The sequence below is a fragment of the Strix uralensis genome, chromosome 9 (assembly GCF_047716275.1).
Source record: "Strix uralensis isolate ZFMK-TIS-50842 chromosome 9, bStrUra1, whole genome shotgun sequence".
Classification (NCBI taxonomy): domain Eukaryota; kingdom Metazoa; phylum Chordata; class Aves; order Strigiformes; family Strigidae; genus Strix; species Strix uralensis.
Window position 1 is genome coordinate 7,308,194 of NC_133980.1, and position 20,783 is coordinate 7,328,976.

The window sequence follows — 20,783 nt, forward strand, 5'->3', positions numbered from 1 at the left end:
ATTTTTGGAGAGTTGCTATCGGTAATAGGTTCCTTTTCTTTTGCTTTCAAGCTATTATGTCTGTATCTAATCATTCTCCATCAGATATACGCAAATTGTACACAGATTATCCCAGGAGAAAGAGAATTATTTTTAACTTCCACATTAGCAAAGAATGTAGAAGTCATCTATGCCCACAGACATTTCTAAAACTTTCTCCTACATCTAAATCGCAAAGTTTAATATACACTTAGCACATCTGTATATCTGAAGGCATGAGTTAAAAGCTCTTGGAATCTGTTGAAGTTAATTGGTTTGTTCCCATTTGTCTACATTAAATACCCTGCATTTACGGTTTAGTTAATAATCCCGTAGCTGAAGAGCTGGAATGAATCTTATCTAACATTGCCAAAACTTTATTGAATCCACAATGCTAACAAACTAAAATCTTAAATTTATAGTTTTTCTTTAAGATTTTGTCTGCTACTGTGGATACTACCCATTACTGATGCTGAAGTGAAAACAAGGACTGAGATTTTCTGTACTGTTGGGTCCATAATCAAAAGTAATCTTTGCTGCCCTATAGGAACAGGCTATTAGCTGTCTGTTACAGAAATAACTTTCACTTTCTCCATTTTTTTTTTTGGTAGTTTGATAGTCTATTGTTCTGGTGCCAGTAGTTTGCTATACTTGCTGTAGGCATTCATTCTGCTCAGCAGTCTGGAGCTTGGATTACTGCGATATTTTTTTGCTAGCTTTGTTTGAGTTGAGAAAGGGTCATAAGGACTGTTTGCTGAAATATTCTCAAAAATATTCCTCATGGATTTGTTTACTTTCTAAACATAAGATATTCTTGTCATATCAGGGACTACTGTTAAACACACAAACCTTAATAATTATCACTAAAGAGTTAAAGTCAATATAAAGTAAGTAAATGTTGTGTGTGTAGTTGTTACCAAATGTCATATTTAATTTAGCTGCTGATTTTGTTATCAAAAGGACCCATGCATGACACCTTGGATCATCATTGTAGTTTAGTAGTTGATACTGTTTATGTAAATTCTCTATATTTGTTAGGGAGAAGAAAGTACCTTTTAACCCAGTAGGGTCAGCTTTAAAAAAAGAGAAGCATAGTTCAGTATAAAAACCCTGGTAACTGTGCCCATAGTACCTTTTGTCCAGTGCTGAGAAATGTTATGCTTTTATCTGCTGTGCATTTTGTTGCTTTCCTCCAGAGAGCAGGGTTATTGTCAGCAGATAAAGAATTAGAAATGTCATATTGTCCCAAACCCATCAACTCTCACCTAAATGGCTGTTGTGAAAAGGGAAGCAAGGGCTACTCTGACATTTTGCTCTTAAATTTGCTATGCTTTTTGTAAATAATATATTGTAGTCCTAGGCTTGACATTTGGTAAATCTGTTTTATTTTGATGATCATTTCCTGTTCACCAGCTTCTGTGTTTCGATATTCAATTATTAAATAGTAAGCATGAAGGCAAAGTTTCTGCTAGAAGGGTTTTGAACCTTCTGTCCATATAGGAGTCAACAGTAGCTGTGTAAATATGTGGTCCCAGGTACCACTGCCTGTCTGTAAATTCTGCTAGATTAAAAGTGATGTGCTGATTTCCTTTCATGCTCTATTCAGTATAAGGATTTTATCTGTCCATTTGGGAATCCTTAATATAACATGCAGAGCAAGTAAGCTGTAGTTTCAAAACAAGTACCATGCTAATACTGAAAACATGTCAAAAGGAAAATGATTTTTCTTATGACAAGTATTTGATCCCACTAATCTTCAAGTGCTGGCTGTGCTGTTCTTGTTTTGTGACGGCTCCATTGCTGAGATGTTTTGAGTTTTCCTGCCTAAAATTATGCTTTTCTAAAAATACAGTATGTAAATACGAGAAAATAAGTGAGGCCAGGCACTTTTCTTTTGACAGCTTTTTACATAAATGCTGCCCCCTCAGTTCTCCCATCACTGTTTCTCAGAGCTATGCACTTTGATTCTGTCAAAAGGTGTGGTAATGAGAGCAGATATAATTATGTTTCTAAAAGCTGGTGACCACAGTCCCAATTAAATGGTCTTTTAAGGATGCTTTGAAAGCTTTGAATAGTGGAGAAACATTTGACTTGAAGTATCTTTATTCTTTTTAAGATCCAAGTTAGTGTAAAGACTGTAATTCTGAACATCAGGTTATTAGTATCATTTTTTTATGTGTTTCTATTTCAGTAATACTCAGAGCTTCAAATCTGTAGGAAGAATCTCTCTGTGTTAAAAAGGCATATAGGAGAACCTGCCTGTATATGTGTGTGTGGGTGAGTGTATATTTATGTAGCCATACGTAACTAAAAGAAGATCATACACCTTTACCTTCCAGGAAGAAACTTTGTTGTGTGAATGTTTGAAAACATTTAAATATGATGGTACATGTAGACGGATGTAAAGTATCAGAAGTACTATCTCTGCCCTTGAGATTACAAGACAGAAACCTGGGTATGACAGCAAGAACAAGGAAACTCTGTGACTTAGGTCCCAGCATCACCATTGGATGATTGGGAGGTTCTGGCCAATGCTGAAGACAAGCCATTACAGTTGATGATGGAGGGTGCAGTTCTGTCTAATTAGCCCACTGTGAATGACTCAGCATACGTGACATCTACCTTGGTTGCTCACTATAGAACCAGATTTTCTTTGAGCTACTCAAAACACAGCAGGAAATGCAGTGATTTGGAGTTAATATGACGGAATTGAAAAGTTGATCATCAAGGTGCTTTGCCTATAACCTCCCTGCCCCTCTGTCTGCTGAGTGCAAGGAGAGGTTTGGATTGCAATCAGCTATACAACACCAAACATTCTCCTCCCCTTTACCAGTTTTCTGAAGAAATTCAGCTCTGTAAGGTAGCTGGAGAATTAAGTTTTACTGATCATTCAGAAATTTGGGGAAATAGGACTTGCCCATTATTTGTGATCTCTGCGGTATGCAAGAGTGTGGATTTCTAGACGGTAAAATACTGCCCAGGTTGCAGTGGTACAGTGAATTACATAGAGCCCAAAGCATGTGGCTTAAAACCAGATGAGATGAAGTACATTGGGGAGAGGGGTGGGAGAACTTAGTTCATTCCAAACTCTATATGAAAATATTATGCACAATTAACTTGATTTTTCTCTGCAATGTTCAATTACATGGTTACATGAAGACCATTTTGCTCCACTATTTGGGCTATGAAACTGTGTCTCGAGAGAGCTGGACTGTATGCTCAGCTGTGCCATGAACAAAACTATATAGCTGCTGTGACACCAGCCCCTGCAGTTAATAGAATTAGTTGGGGAGAAGGCTTTTCCAGAAGGCAGATGGACAGTGTTTATCCCTAGCAAAGGTAATTACTTGTACAGGAATCCCAAAGCTATCTCACCTGCTGAGACTACTGGTTTGGGTAGTTTCTTTCCAGAGAGAAATATTTGGGGGCAAGATTACAAAGGTTATTTGTCCAGTTGTTGCTTTGGGCTGAGAACAGAAGGGGACAATGAAATAAAAAGGGAAATAAGATGGATTTTTTTAAAGTATGGTTTTAATTATGTTTCGGTATTTAAGAGGTAGCAGAGAATGCTTTCTGATAACATCTTATTGATGTAGATGACCCACCCTACCTGCCTGAAACAAAATCACATAAACCCACAAAAGCAGCAAAAAAGAGAAAAAACCTTGCCACTTTTACCTAAATTGATAGTGGTTTTCTCAGCTGTGTCTCTTCATATATCCTTATACGAAGGATGCACTTCCTGCATCCTGACTTGCACTGTTATTACAGCAACGCTATAGAAATCTTTGGAAGAAAGTGAAGATTAATGTTGATATATTGATGTCAATTTGTAAATCTTCCTTTTGGAAGTGAAAATTTGGGTTTTGAAATTACAAATCTTCAGTTCTATTGCATGAGCTAAATATGATCACTTTTTTTAAGCTTGTGGTCTAAAATGAGTTCATACCTTCCTTAAAATTAGGAAGCAATTTGATTATGAGAGCTGTAGAAAATGGATGTAGAATTTTATTTGTGTGTACACAGACTAAAAAGCAATGCATTTATAAAAAAGAAAATTTAATTTCATCACAGAGCTTTGGTAGTACATTCAAGAGATTGAAAATCTATTTGTTGATTAGATTTATCCACAGAACAACTGAGGGAAGCTAGAAATTTGGGATGCTCGTTCTTGCTTAACTTTTACTCCTGAGTTGACCTCCTGACCCAGATGCAAATAGGAGGGCAGTTCTGTTAATGGTAGTGGATCTGTCTTTATATTATTAGGAGATTTAGCCTGTTGACTTCAGAGAACTTACTCAGAGGCTTAAAGTTAAGCATGTGCATAAGTCTTCATTAGGATCTGGATTGTAGTCATTACCTGTAGAGAGAGAGAGAATTGATTCATGATCTGAAAGCTCAGGTGGTGGCACAGCTGTGTAATGTTGCATTCAATTCATTAGAGCAGTGTGTCACCCTGGAATATGAGTATCTGTAAACCAACATGAATTATTAATGCAAGTAAAATGTTAAAAGCGGCATGAACTTGTGATATAAGCAAATGAGGTGACACTGGAGAGGTAAATGCTGATGATGATGGCCATATAACAGCTTAAATTTCATTTTTCGTGTCTGTTACCTGCCCATCCCTCACCTCTGGAGCTTTGTACTCCAACTGCAGTATTCCTGGTTAAATGCATGGGCTTTGTTTTTCTGTGTCAGCCTTGGCCAGCAGAGTCTTTCTCCATCTGAAGCATCCTTTTCCTCATGTGTAATTCCGATGGATGGAACAGCCGCTGCTTTACCATAAGTGTCTGTTCCTTTCCTTACTTTCGTTGGTAAGAAAATAAATAACTTTTACTCTTCTCCCCCTTTTCCAATGTAATTTTTTTTTTTCATTGGCTAGAACAGAAGTCAGAGTGGTTCAGAAGCTACAATATGTAGAATAATTACCAGGTTGTTGGCTCTTCCACTGAATTGCTTCCTTCTTGTACTAAGTATACTCCATGCATGAGCTATGTTTTCATTGCAGCCCCATTAGGATTAGCAGGCAGCTCACCTAGCTTTGTATTTTATGGAAAATTAGGACAGAAGTACCTGTCTGTCTTTGAACCTGTCCTGGCAAATCTCATTCACCTGAGCGGGACCACTGTATCTGCACTACTGTGCAGAGGCAGAGTAGAGCAGAGTTTTACCCACCCAAAATACTATGTGGCAGGACACTGTAAGGGTGCCCGATGCAGGCAGACATCCAGAAGGATAAGGCATGCGTGCTGCCTGGATCTTCAGGGCTGATCTTGTCTGCTGTGTTGATGTGTCCCAGGGGACCAGGGCTCACCCAGTGATCTCTACTTATCCTGCCTACTTTTCTAGTAATGCTGCATGACTCCATGTGAGGCATATCACGTAACCAAAAACCTCTAGAAAGGGAATTGGATTTATAGAGTGGCCTATTGCAAAGGGAATGGGATTTAAAGAGAGTCTGAAATGAAGCTTCATTTGAGCTGCTCTCCACACGACACGTGAACATAAAGTGCCTTCACCTCTGAGGATACATAGAATTTCAGGCTGCACCTAAAATGGGAAACAGAGTGAAGAGTGAAACTCTTATCTACATTCCCAGATTTTAATCTCATTTAAATTCACACAAATCTAGTGTTCAGTAATGAAACTCCTTCAGATTTAAGGGAAATCAAGATCCAGCCAGTGTGATTAATCTTGTGAAGAAAAAGGTTTGGGATTAGACATTCTTTCTGTATGGCACTTCAGCAATATGCTGTTATAAAAGACACAGCAGGAGTTAGTCTTGAAGTGTCAGAACAGCTTCTTTAGTGACAAAGCATTTATACATGTAAATTTTCAAAGAAAGTTGGCAACCCTTTTGTGGGTTCAATTTGCACCTGTCATTCACTTCCAGATGCAAATTTGAGTTACTTGCAACTCTAATTACAGTACTTGATTGTCATCACAAATCAGGTAGTAAGATGTGAAATGACTGAGGTTTGTGCCATAATTTCTTGTTAAAACGTGAGTGCAAATGTTATCATCAAAAAGCAAAGTTGACCAGGGCTTTGGCCTGCTGATACGTACAAATATTGCAAATAAGTACAATATGGAAAAAAAAGGAATTTAAGGGGGGAAAATAACAAGGAAAGGAGTGAGCATGTGGTGAAAGCAAGACAGTAATAAGGGAAAGTATCAAGTAGATTGTTTTGTCTATTGCAACAAAGTATAATAGAAAGAGATATTTTTTTGGTTAAGTGTTTCTTAAGACCCAACTGCCATTTGTACCTTGCAAATGTCTTTTCTGTAAGGAATTTTAGTTCTTTTATTTTTGCTGACAGCTTTCTAATTTTCAAATGAAAGAAGATGATTTTATAAAATTATTCATCAGATGACTATTATGCTGTATCTTTCCAATTTGTCATTACATTTATAAGAAAAATTATTATATAGTTATGTTTTAATTTCTACATATAGGAATTTGATTTTGAATTCTCTTCACCGAAAATGTTGAGGTCTGAAGACTGTTAATTATAACTCATCATTAATTTCTTTTAAATTAAAACTAGGAGATAGGTACAACATGTTATTGTGCCTCAGCTAACATCTGCTAGACTGTGATAATTCAGCACAGTTGGTTTTTTTTAGTTGGAAAGTCTGTTGCATAAAAATGATAGTTGAAAAAACAATTTGTTATTTTATATTTGGATCTGAGTGTAGAGCCTTAAAAGGTGAGAAAATTTCACAGATCTTCAGTGCTCAATTAAAAAAATTAGGTAGTGAAGAAGAAATAGCAATGAATGGATGGAGGCACTTATCTAAATATATAATTGTATTTAACATGTGTGCTACCAGATTCCATGGTGTTGCAACCCGCTTAGTGAATTTTTCTAATACCTGTATTATTTCAGCAGTCAGCCTTAATCTCATCTCTTTCCCTTTTTATTGAAGAGACACCTTAACTCAAAGAATGATTATTACTATGGAGATTTCTAAATTGCTAGATCCATGGAGTCTACTTAACCTAAAGTAAAAGGTCCCTTTATTCTTTCCCGCTTTTCTGATTACAGAAGGAGAACATTTTGGCCCGAACAATGACTGTATACATAAGCACAGATTTATTAAGTTTAGAGGATTTGTACTGTTGTTTTATAAAATGTTGTCAACTTGCAGTATGATTTTTTTGTGATGAATAGCTTTCCCAGGCCAAAAAGCTAATGACATCCACAGCTTCCATGCCTCCTGCACACATGCGGTCCAAAAGGCCGCAGATAATTTCTGTTGAATCAAGACCATAAAGAGAGAATTTATAATCAGCTTTAATGTATTTGGGAACTAAAGTACCTTAGTCCTTCATCAAAGGGAATGATAAAACCCAGAATTAATACGGCTGGACTTTATTTCTGAGCACATAGTTACTCTTTAGCTAACTGGACAGGAGGTATATTATTTCTTTTATTTTAAGCAAAGGAAAGCCGTCTGCAGACATACAGTAGTCAACTATCAAGATTTTAAAATGCATCATGTTACTTCCTTAGCACTGATTGCAATACAAATAGAATAAATATTTGAATAATACTTTAAATAATGTAAGAACTATTTTTAAATTAAATGAGTAGAGAGTTCTGTAGGAGTTCCTTCTGCACATAACATTCCTTTAGCTTTTGTAGCAAGACTGTTCATTGCCTTTAGGAGACATAAAATGCAGTAATCGCTTCTTCCTGTTTTTAAACTGACTTAGGGGTCTACTTTCCCATTAGCATTAATGAGAGTTATGGGTATGCAGCAACATGAGACTAAATGAGACTAAACCTTGGAGAGCCTCTTGATAAGTAAATCATCTTTGCATCAGCATTTTAGAGGCTTCAGTATCCTTTTTTCCCCTCATTATTTATGGTACCTGACTACTTTGTTGATGTTTAATATTTATTACATAAACTTGAGCTAAAATTTAGGCCAGCACAATAAAGCAGCATATCTATTTGAATGCTTATGTCTTGAACATAGTAAAATGGTCTTTTTGTAATGGATGCCCATTTTTGTAAGTGAAATGCTCAAGGAGGAGGAATAAGTGAGCCTTCATGAAAGGTGAAGAGAAGCTACAGTGGAACAACAGTGGAAAGTAATTGTGGACAAAAGACTTTAGGTGATCATAATTCTGTAAAATGTATACTCTCTTGGCTCCTAGTCCGTCATGTCCTAGTAATTTAGTTTCTGTTACCTGTAAAGAATATTAAAATGATGGAAGAACCCTAAAGAATCATATATTGAATAAAAAGTCAGGGTTAAAGAACTATATATCTAGTTGAGGGAAACATTTAATTTACAAAATCATAAACTTTCTGTAGAATATTAATTCAAACCTGCAGAAAATAACTTAAAATTATACACTTACTAAGCAATTTCAGTCCTGATTTTTTTTTTCTTAAAAAGGCTATTGCTGTTACACTTTTGTAGGCTCTTTCCATAAGATTTTATTTTGTTTATCTGATAGTGATTTCAGCATGTTTTCCTGTGTAAGGAGTCAAGATGTCAGTCCTTCTTTATGATCATACAGATACAGCGTTGCTGTTAGTCAATGTAGTCTGTTATCGAGAATCAGAAGGAAAAGCCATTTCTTACTGATTTTAGAATGAGAATTACTGCTGAAACGGGTGGAAATCTAATCCAGAATTTCTCTTACTACTACTTTCATGGTTTCAGAAACTTTCTTCAGCAGCCATACATGAAATGGGCAACACAGAATATATACGGTCAAGCTCAGAGCTCTGCTTCCTCTTTGAGGATTCAAGATTGAACCACTTGATGTTGCTGGTTGACATTTTACACAGCCGTGTGCACAATGGGTCCTGAGCTGATGTTTCTTTTAGGGATTGTAGAGCCATTTGCAAATACAAATTAAGTTTCTCAGCATCCCTGAATGTATAGTAAAGTACAGATAAGAGGTAGGTAGTTTCACACCTGGTGCATGAGGACCAAACTCTGCTTTGGTTTCTAGACCTCAGACAGCATTGTAACTGCAGCAAGCAGAAAATCAGTTTTGGTCTGTGTTTCTCTAAGCTAGCTGCTGCTGACATGTAATGAATGTGGTCCATTATATTTGCAGATTGGAGGGACCTTGTGGCAGAAGTCATGTCTCATCTCTCTCTTAACAGAATATTATTAGTGGTGTGTCTGCCACATGTCTCCATCAGGGATGAGTCCTCCTGCTTAGGGGATGTGTCAAGCAGAGCCCCTGTATTGTGAAACAGATATATAGCTCTATTAGAACGCATGGTTAATCTATGACATCTTAAAAATAGGTCAGCCCCTTTGCAAAAGGAACTGTCAAGCATTGGAACAGGCTTCCCAGGGAAGTGGCTGAGTCACCATCCCTGGAGGTTTTTAAAAGACATGTACATGTGGTGCTTAGAGACATGGTTTAGTGGTGGACTTGGCAGTGTCAGGTTAATGGTTGGACTCAATGATCTTTAAAGGCCTTTTCCAACCTAAATGATTCTATGATTCAGTGATTATAAAGGAGATGGTCTGATTTTTTTATGGCTTTCGGAGAAACTCATAACTGTATAAATACTAGAATTACCCAGGTTATTTTTAATAGCTAGCCCCAGTTATGCTTTATGATGTTGTAAAACCAGAGTTGGTATGAGATCAGTCATTTGCATTGAGTTGTTTGATGCGCTGTGTAACTGGTGTTGAGATCTGGAACCATGATCTACCCAAAATACCTCACAAAGGGCAGCTATTAAAAAAATGTAACATTCATTGTCTTGCTTTCATCCAGAAAATAAATCACCCCTCTCTGTGCAAGTTATTTGGAGAAATGTGTGTTGTTTGCCTTTCCAGATGCTACTTTGTTCCTTTCTGGTGACTTTTAAAAATTTAAAAGATAACAAGAAGCCATTAAAAATGTGTACGTATATATATCTTTGGCTGTGTCTGGCTTTCCATTAACTCCATAATTAACTGCTCTGTTAAGTGCATAGCTCTTAATTCTTAAATTCATTCTTCCTGTTCACCATGCTGAAAACCCACCATAAAATTATTGTTATTCTTTGCATACATCTTTTACTTTTCTAGTTTTGTTCTTTCAGAAGTAAAGTTGCTATGGTATGGGAATGATGAGCAGCAAGACATTTGAATGTGCACATTCGGATAGGGTCACATTGTCTAGATACCATATATTGTGAAGATTATATTCAGGGCTTGTATTAAGAAAAGCTATTGCATCACCAAGGTGCTGTACTAAGAATGATTGTTGCAGGTATGGCTATAAAAATGCTAGTGTTTAATTTATGATGTATAATTCTAGTGTTCTGTATTTAGAATGAGTTTAAAACTATACTCCTGACTGATGCAGTAATTAAGGTATTCAGCTTTGGTTTTCAGTAATATGGTCCAATTCCTACATTCACAGTTAAAATCTCATGGTACTTCATGGGTGGTTTCTGTTTCTCAAATCCATGCACCTGGTACAAACATTGTATGAATTTTTTGTTAAATGCATCACTCAAATACATGGTATTTTGCCTGTAAACGACAGGTTTAATGCTGAATGACTAATATCCTGTAAAATAACAGAGCTAGAGAGAGCTTTTTAAATACAAATGTTTTAATACTCCATAGTGCTTAGAGTTAATGCATGTCTCTTGCCTACATCTACTGCAAATATCAACACATACTGTTCATCTCCTTTTTGTTGTTGTTTTTGTCTATTGCTATTTTATGCATGAGAAAGTTCTTGTTTTCTACTCTGTGCTTGGCTGGCTTTTTCTTTTTTTGTTACTTAGTGCTGTGTTCATACTGATTGCTTTTTTGCATGCAAATTACAGAATGTCATGGAAATGAGAGAGGTCTGAAAAAAAAGGAAAGATAATGCTGAGTTCCAACTGTCTTTTGTTTGTGCGTAAGTGTGTAAAATATATGACGTGGAAATATTTTCAGAATGGCCTTTGACTTTCCTTCTGGTGTATATTTTTATTACTCACTAAAGGAGTGGGCATTTTTCCCACATATGATGAATCTATTAATACTTGTTAATAATACAGGTGCTGGGCATGAGAGAATTTTGTCATGCCATCCATTTATAGAAATAAGGAATTATGAAGTTGTGCGTCTTGCCCAAGCTAAAATTTCAATTCTATATTCAATACAACTTTTGTATGCTATGCACGAAACCCTGGCCCCATTGAAATCAATGGCAAAAATCATTGTCTTCAGTTGGTCTAGGATTTCACTCTTGTTTCTAGTTTACATGTGGATTTTCATGTTTCTTTACAAATATCTCAGCAGGTAGTCAAAGGTTTCAAGGGACTCTACAGTTCCATTTAAAAGAGAATGTAATGAGTGTGTTTAAAAAAAAAAAAAAAAGAAAAAAGCCAAATCCATGTTTATCTTTGTAAAACATGAGCTTAAATGGTTGAACTTAGAAATGTGAATTATCCTTTCACAGAAAATATTGTTTTAACCAACTGTCAAGACATTTATTAGCCACCTTATTGCATCAAATGCAAGAGGTAATTTGGCAGTTCTTGTCTCCACTATTTATAATAACAGCAACAAAAAACAAATTAAGTGGATAAATATAGTTGATGGTGGGTATGCTTTTAGTAAACAAGCTTTGATTCTTCATTTAAAAACAATAAAGCACTGGGCACTCTTTGATTCTTGTGCTAGATGTTTCTAATAGCCATACCCCCTAGGGAAGGTTTTGCTGTAATGTTTGAAAAACGTAATGAGAAATTGGTTGTCATAAACTAAGATTTCCCTCCCTGCAAATGTTTTTCTTGAAACATCCATGGGAATTTAATATTCACTGTTTTTTTTCCTCAGTCTTGTATATTCTTGAATTGTCTTTTTTCCTCCATTTTCTCCGTTCTCAATCCTAGGTCCCCTTACAAAGAAACAGACAGATGATTTAGGTGATAATGACGGTGCTGAAGATGAAGGTATTTTTTTGCCGCCAAACTGATTTGCATGACAAGGATCCCTGAAAATCTTTTTTCTCCCCTCTTTTTTTGACTTCTTGTCTTCTTTTGAAGAGTTTTTTTTTTTTTAATTCCCATTTTTGATGTGTTTTGTCTTCTTGCTTGTTGTTATATATATTTTTAATTTTTTAAAAGAAAGAATGTGTTAAGTTCTACGTTTTGATGCAAAACAGTAACAATATTTAAAGAGGAGGGTTTTTTGTTTTCTTGAAATGGACTTTTGATATGTTGCATCCCACCTTTTGACTGAATTTTGTCCATACTATTTAAACTAACACTCTTTTAAAGTTTCTCTGTACACCTTTTTGCATGTTTTCTAACCCTATGTATTTCACGAAGTACAAAGATGTTTCTTTTTTCACTGACTGATCTCAGTTTGATAAACATATAAAATGTGTTTATAAAAGAAAAAATAGAGAAAATTCCTAGAAAGTGTCTCTTAAGCAACTGAATTTCCCCAAATACAAAACCTTCTTCACTTACATTGCCATGAACAAATATAAATAAATGCAAGACTACCCCACCTCCATGTAGAAGAGAGGTAGCCCTAGAACAGCAGGCAATATTTGCAGATGGTGAGGCTCTGTGCAGCACCAGGGAATTCAGTGGAGCTAAACTGATGTCATCTAGAGGAATCTGATCCATTCTGTTTTCTACAAGCACATAAAGATGCCTAGCTGCCTGTGCTGACCCTTAGAAAACCCTATTACCAAGTAAAATCAAAAGTTTCAAATGTCAAGCATATTATTCTGTTTATGAATTATGTCTGTTAATCATATAAACTATGCAGATTTGATATTTTTTCAGGGCTATGAAAATGGTAACAAGAGGCTCTTTCTCCTGAGCAGTCTCATCCCTTCAAGTAGATGTGCTTCAAAATTTCTGAATCTTAAATACACACTTTGTATATTTTATGGTCAGTGAGTACAACAAATTACCATATAAAACTGGTAGAGTTGCTGCTTGCTTCTCTGTTAATATCTGGGTTTTTCGGTTTTTGCCAGAGACTGAGATGAAGCTTAATTTGTAAACTGTAAGGCCTTAATTAAGAAATTTTTCATCACACAGAACATCAACCGTTTTACTCAAACAGAAACATGCAGTCTTCTCACAAAAGATGAAGGCAAATATGAGCATTTAACTTCTTACCCAATAACTGAACAGAGACTTTACAAATAAACCCATGAATTTATACATGTCTGATTTAAGATCCTCTACTGAATGTGTGTGTTAAGCACATGAATGAAATCCCACCAATTGGCCCAAGATTTGAAAGAAAAACATAGCGGAAAATCTCCTTTGAAAGCCCACATATTTTTCAGAGCTAGGTATGATAATTCAGATCCACTTAGCTCTATGAGGCCAAGTCATTTTTACATTAGTTCATGACAAAATATTGCGAGGGATATTCTTGTGTATTCTCTAAGACCTGTGATATTGAATTAGCCATTGTAAAAGTTACTCTGTCTTGTTTTAACAATATGTTTTAAGAAACCATTTGAAACCTGGGTTATTCATCCAGTGGACCTTAATGGTTCTCCTAAATTGCTGTATAATTGCCAAGACAGATGCTAATGGCTTAACATTTCTTGAGCCCTTCTCTGCTTAGACACACGTAGAAGAGACTACTCAGTTTGTTAAAATCCATCAGAGAGTGGTTGCTATTAGAAGGCAGTTTAGTGTGTAGAATCAGATGAGATGAGGGATCTCAGTCTTTGGAGAACAAGTGTCCATGTCAGAGAAAACCAGTCTCCCACATTGACAGTTGTAGGGGAGAGAGAAAGGACTGTAAGAACACAGCAGTCAAACTACAGGGGAAGGAACACATTTACAACACTAATAAATCTCTGTAATTTATAGGACTGGGATTAATTTTCTCTGGCATACAAATGACAGTTTTGTTCTCCTTTCCGTGCCAGTAGAAGAATGCAGGCAGTAATTAGACTTTTACTGCTTCCGAGAGTCACAGAGAGACAGGGCAAATTTAAATTTTTTATGATCAGTAGGCACGGAAGGCTGCTGGGATGTCTGCTGGGTTGGTAGGAACCCTGTCTGCTGAGGCCCTGCATTTCACTGTGCCTCAGTGCAGGAGCAGTATCAGATGACCAGCATTTTGTGAACCTGCTCTTCTGCATTGGATCTCTAGTACTTGTTGCATATGCAGAACTTGAAGAGTTCACAAACTTCACATCATATGTATTTGGCTAGGAGTAGCAGGAAAGAAAGAGGCAAAGCATAAAGCCACCGTAGGTGCCTAGATTTCTGCTAACCTGTCCATCAAACTCTTCACCTTTTGCAGTATGGCAGTTTTTACTCAATATAAAAATCTACAGATGAATAACTGGGGGCAAAATAAAACAAATACCAAACTGAATGAATGATGACATTGGAATATTAGGGAGACTGGGCTATACATATTTAAAACCAACTGTGTCATGTAATCATAGAATCCATGCTACTGTGATTTCTAAAATGTCCAGGATGGGCTCTGTGTTAAGAAATTCAGAGCTCCCATGTCCATTTCTTGTTTTATACCTTCCCTGAAGAAAGATCTTTCATAGCAGCTTCTTGGATCAAATGCCTGGAAAGTATTCTGTATTGTGTCACTCAAACATCGGAGTTTGATTAGAACATTTCATTTTAGAACAGTGTTCAATAATCCTACTTCCATCTGCTGCTACATGTCACTACAACAGTATTGTGGTCCAAACCTTGCCAGCACAAGCACTGGAATCAGTAATCAAACTTGGATCTCTGATATGTGCCACAACCGGTAGACCAGGCTTAATTAGATCATTTTTCATTTTTGTTTTCAAAAGACCCAGAGGCAGTAGTGCACATTACCAGCTAATGATCTGCAAATTTGCTGTTTAAAAAATGAAGGTGTTTTCAAATTCTATGAGTGTGAAATGTGCAAAAAGTCAGAAATTATATAAATGTCCTTTTTTTTTTTTCCCCCCAGTCTGGATGCATTCTTGTTTCTGTTTAACTCTTTCATATCTACGCTTGAAATTGCTTACCTGTTTTTCAATATGTATTGAACTACTTGAGCTGGCACCAAAAACAAGGGTGGCAAAAGCACCTGCAACCAGTGAGCATTGGGGCTTTCCCTTTTTACAGCGGTAGTGGATTTGCCTATTTGTTGACATGCAGGTAAGCAATATCTAGTGTAGATAAAAGATTTAAGTCGCTCAGCAGTTGAATAAACTGTATCTTCCTCGGTCTAGAAACAAGGCTTAGTTTAAAAAAGGAAAATGTTTTAATCTTAATATCTTACCTCAGTCTTAATTTTGGTAAGGTAATAATTTAACATGATTTAATTAGGCTATAGCAAAAAACACTGACTCTTTATGCACCCTTAGTTCCTATGTGCTAAAATCCTTAGCGTGACTTCAAATAGAGCAAGACAAATCATTAATCAGACTATGTACTCAGGGATCAAAACTGGACTTCTAGGTAGTTAATGCTGTATGAAATATCCATGAAGGATTGCTCACAAATGAATTCTTCTCATCCACTGTTCTGTCATACACACCTTCCCTAGCACATCAATCTGTCAATCTTAGATCCTTATTTAGTCCCCAATGCTATTTGAGCATCTCTGTTTTTAATGTATTCAGTCTCACAGCATCCCTCTGCGATAGAGGAATGCTATTCCAGTTTTAGAAAGGAGGAATACAGACACTAAGTTTGAGGAATGCAGACACCATGTCTATAGTAAAGTAGGGAACTGAGAGTACACGCCTCAGAAGCGGGGTCTGCACTGTAATTGCTAGATGTTTCTACTCATCCCTTCTCCATTCCAATCTCTCCTGTGAAAAAGGAGACAGATTAGGAACAGATGTTGCTGTTTGTTCACAGGCTGTAACTGCGATGATTCTGATCATTTAGTCTGATGCTCTGTCTTATATGGGCTATTGGACTTCATTGACTGAAGGAAGTTCTTGGTCCAGAGCGTGTTTTAAATCAAAACAAACAAAAATCCACTCAAATTTTAAATTGCTAATGATGCAGAATGCATCTGCAAATCCCTTCTTATGCTTAACAGACTAGCGTCACTGGCGCAAAAGAGCACATTTCAGAATTGAGGATCTTCTCCAAAAACCCTATCACTCCATTAGTATTAAAATAGATGAGGTTGCCAAGTTTAGCATTTCATCTGCTTTCAACTGTCATGGTAAGAAATAGGGAGAGAAACAATCTTTCCGTCTGGCGCGAGTTATACATTTTCGGACTTCAGAGATCAGTAAACAGCAGAACACATTTGTCTACCTCGCAAAGCAACCACATGCTCCAGCCTTAATTATAGTCTCTAATGAGCTCCAGCCAGGCTGGAGCAGCACAGATCTTATCACTTTGGGTGAACTTGTTGACTGATACGCATAGACATATTCAGGATTCCTGTTCATCCTGTCACCCATTCATGTTACTTCTGTGATTCCAACTCCCAAGTACAGCTTCCAATGTCACTTGCATATTAAATTTTGCCAATTATATTTTCCCTTCACACTGAGAACCTCAGTTCAGATTATGTTGAATTTTTGTGGTGATATTACTAATACTTGAAAACGTGCATAATAAAAATTCTGACAGGACTTTAATTTAAGCACCTCTTCGGGGCTCCATTATACTTTTAGCACTGCCAAGCATTGCTTGTACAGTGAAGAGTCTGTCAGCTTTTGCATTTCTAACCATCATCTTTTAATAATTTAAAATTACTACCTACCTCGCTATTGAGATCCTATTTAATGAGAATCTGCTACAGCTGTTTACCTGTAAAAGCACAGGCCTTTTTTAATGTTAGAATATATATAGTCCTCCATCAGGATCTCAAATCACTTTCAGGTAAAGGTAGTTAAGTGTTTGAAAGGGCACAAAATGATCCATTGGTATGACAGATACAAAAACAAACAAAAAGGAGGAGATGATTCTATTTGTCTGAAACTTGATGGGTGCAGGCTGTATATCAAGATATGAAATGTATCTAGAACCTCCCTGCTACTCCTAACAGAAGCTCAATAGAACTTTAGTAGTCTCAGGACACCTAGTTCTATATCACATGCTAAAAACATGTCATTAATGGATGTTTACATATTAGCACCACTAAGTGCACTAGCTTATTCAAATAGCAGTGCATCTGTGAGACATCTGATAGATTTGAACTGAAAGGTGAAATACTGTTAAAAGGCTTTTAAATGATTAAGAGTTGCACTGGTTGGTACCATGCTCTACTTAACTATTTTAGGACAAAGGTTTATGGAGGAGCTACACATACATCCATATAATATTCTATGTAAGGAACATGTAGATTTTACAGTAAGCACTCTAAAAGTTTTCCACTGTTCTCATGCTGTTTCACATTCAAAAAAGATTTACTTAATACTCTACCTCGAAATGTCACAATTTTTTATAGCATTTAGAAAAACACTGCTTGTGACATCTGTGCTAAACTAATTATATTTTTGTGCTAAGTTGTCTCCAGGTAGGCTTTCTTCCTTTCCCATTTTGGTTGTTCCCTGCAAATTATACTTGTTAAGTCACATGGCCAATTCACATCAGCTTCAAATGACTGAAGCTATAATTATGTTTTGTTATATATGACAATTGTGACTGGTATTCACAGTCAGACCTGATTCCCTGTTGTGTGATGTAACAAACATGGAATAAAAGACAGTCCTATTCCTAAATTGCCTGTAATGTAATTAAGACCAGACATAAAAAGTAGATTCAACAAACATTAGAAAGGTACAGAAGAGAGGAGATGATGGAGATTTTAATAAGAAAGTTCATGTATATGTCATATAAATAAGATAATTCTCTGCTATACAGTAAGACCTACTTAGATGTTTTGTGAACTAGCAATTTAAAGCCAAACAAATCACAGCACTCAAAATTTATCTTCTGTGTGAATAAAAACAGAACAGAGTTGAATTTGAGAAGGATTTTGAACAGCACCATCCCTGCATATCTTTGAAAATATTAATATGTCTGTTTTTTAATTAAAGCAACACTTAATAAAATGCAACAAAAAGTACAGTACAGGAGTAAATTAAATCAGTATATAAATCTACACTTGGCAGAAACGCCACATTTGCACCCCAATTCTTCAGGTTCAGAATGAGCTACTTAACAAGTAACTATTAATCTGCATCCATGAATGACTATTAATCTGTGTGAGAAATTGTACCTACAGTTTACTGAGACCATCCAGCACATGTGCACAAAGGATGGATACCAGCCTGTAGGAAAAGATGAAAGATGTATCAAATCATTTATGATCAGGTTTTGAAAAGTATTTGAGTGCCAAAGTCTCGGTTATTTTCTTTGTTGAGTTGGACGCCTCCAATAAGCACTTTCCAAAAGTGCATCTTTTTGCCACTTTTGTACCAATACAGAATTTCTCATCACAGTATTATCTTAATACTTCTTCCATTTTAATTTTAAAGGATGATAGTTTTCATGGGGGAACACTCACTCTCAGGTAGGAATCAGTTCTTGATTATGGTCTGATTTTTTGCTCTCTTCCTTTGATCTTATTATTTAATAGCATCCACTAGTTAATGACATCTGCATTTAAACAGTACTCTCCCAGCTGAATATTTGTACCTTTCAAATAATCCTGGCTATAGACTGCAGTTGATATGAAAGCACCAAAATACAGTGATCTCTCTTCACATGAAGAGCTCCATAGCTTCTATATAATCCATAGCCCAAAGTCCCACTAGGCTCAGCTGAATGCTGCATAACCTCACAGATATCTCCAGTACTAGATTACTGCCTGAGACACAAAGCACCATTTTTCTTTTCTAGAAGGGATTTCTCTTAAGACTGATGACTTTGGCAAAGCAGCGTGAGGAAAATTCATACTGCATGTCATCTGCTCTGACATGGCACATAAGCAGAGCTGAAAATTAGTCTTTCTTTATCTGTCTGTAATCTTTACAAGAATATTGGTAGTAGAAAATAGCAAAAGTATGGTATAAACAGAATTTACTCAGAGAATCACTTCTTTATATGTCAGATTTCACTCATGAATGTGTGCTTCCTTTCCCAGATAAAGGACACCTATTCTTTTCTAACTGTTCCAGTATTATTTTCCAGATAAACAGGCCAGTACTACCAACATTTCATTACTGTTCACAGTTGGTGCTCTGTAATTCTATGTAATTTTAATTAAAGAAGAATTCTGAGACAATCTCCCCCTGTGCTACCACCAAGCATACAATTAACTGTGTACAATTTCTGCTGGGAAAAGTCACATAGTGATTTCAGATTAATAATTTATTATTGCTTCCATATTTGTATCCAAAAAAGGAGTATAGACTATGAACAAACCATCTACTGAAAACAGTATGTGAATTTGAAAAGACTTTTTCCTCGGTGTAGGTTTTAAACCTCAGGAGCTCATAATTCTATCCTATGGACAATGAAGATAAATAATCTCCTCAGTCCCACACTCTGAAAATTGCATGTTGGAAAGCCCTTACTATATGCTTAAGTGAGGAAAACAATACATACAAACAATTTCAGGTGCAACCTTTCATCATCCTTTTGGTCTTAAATGATTGTTCTAGTACTTCCAATATTGGAGATCCAATTTCTGATCTTGACTGTTCTGGCATTTTCTTCAAATTAGAATCAATATAAAAATAATAATAGCAACTGGCTTTCTATAAACAGAGACATCTATGCTGATCTTTTTCAGCAAATTCAAAAAGCAGGGCTTTTAGTATAACTGCCCTCACCTAGTGGTCTTTACAGTGCTTCAGAAACAATTCAAACAATTTTACAGAGAGCTTACTTGAAAACTTCTTAACAAAAATTCCTCCAAATCAAAGGAGTAAACAATACATCTGAGGTTTCTTCAGATGCTGAAGGGGGTAATCAGGGAAGTCGCTTGAATACTGTCATAATGACAAAAAATGTCTTCACATCAGAATATGCAATACAGTTCCTCATTGGGAAGTTTTCATATGATCTCTTGCTATTGTCTTTCTTGAATTTTAGGGACTATTATGGAATATTATGACTTGGCCACTGGAAAAGACTCAGGCACTTAGTAATGAGCTCAAAATACAATTTAATCCAGATGTAAAAGTTTAAATTTACACCTTAGCTGATTTCTTTCCTGTCCAACAGAAAAATCTTTTAAAAACATATCCCACCACTAACTGTTGCTTTGAATTGGTACTTAAGACCAACTTTCTTCACAAGGACCAGTGGTGTTCATATATTCAAAATTTTATTCTGAGTAGATACATTGATTTGCAAATAGGACTATTTGAGGGGGAGGGATACCCAAATCAATGTCTTCATTAAAAAGAAACTCAAAACAATATGTCAATATCTAATTTTATTGTCTGAGAGAATAGCAGAGCTTCTAAGATGTAAAATTGTTACCAGCATTTGGTGTCAGTATTGTGAGAACCTTACAACTTGTTTGAATGCAGGGTGGGGATTTATAAGCATTGTTCTAGGCAGCTATTTTTCCAAATATACAGTCCTTTTCACAATTTAGTAAAATAAGAAGTACCCATGCACCTTAAACTTCAGGCTACCCAGGTTACAAATAATATCCATTTGAGGTCTCAGTGTTAAACAGCTTCCAAGTACTTTTTGAGAACTTAGACTTCAAACCTATGAAAAGGCTGTGGTTTATACACCCTTTTTATAAATTATTGATCTTACCATACTGGAAGCATTCAACACTTTATGTAGGAGCAGAAATCTTTTTTATCTTAATATGGTGAATCGCCCTTAGCTAAGTAAACACGAAGATGGACTGAGCTTTCAGAA

The 20,783-nt window shown here is 36.1% G+C and overlaps 1 protein-coding gene across 3 annotated transcripts in view; it reads left to right on the forward strand.

Moving 5' to 3' along the window:
• Positions 1–20,783, forward strand: part of NLGN1 (neuroligin 1) — a 400,485-nt gene that overhangs the window by 179,288 nt on the left and 200,414 nt on the right. For 2 of the 3 annotated variants that reach the window (XM_074878520.1, XM_074878519.1), the window contains exon 3: positions 11,889–11,948. The exons of the other annotated variant lie outside the window; for it this stretch is intronic. In XM_074878520.1, the coding sequence (XP_074734621.1) occupies positions 11,889–11,948 (60 nt within the window). The remainder of the gene's footprint in view (positions 1–11,888; positions 11,949–20,783) is intronic. 3 annotated transcript variants of the gene reach the window in all.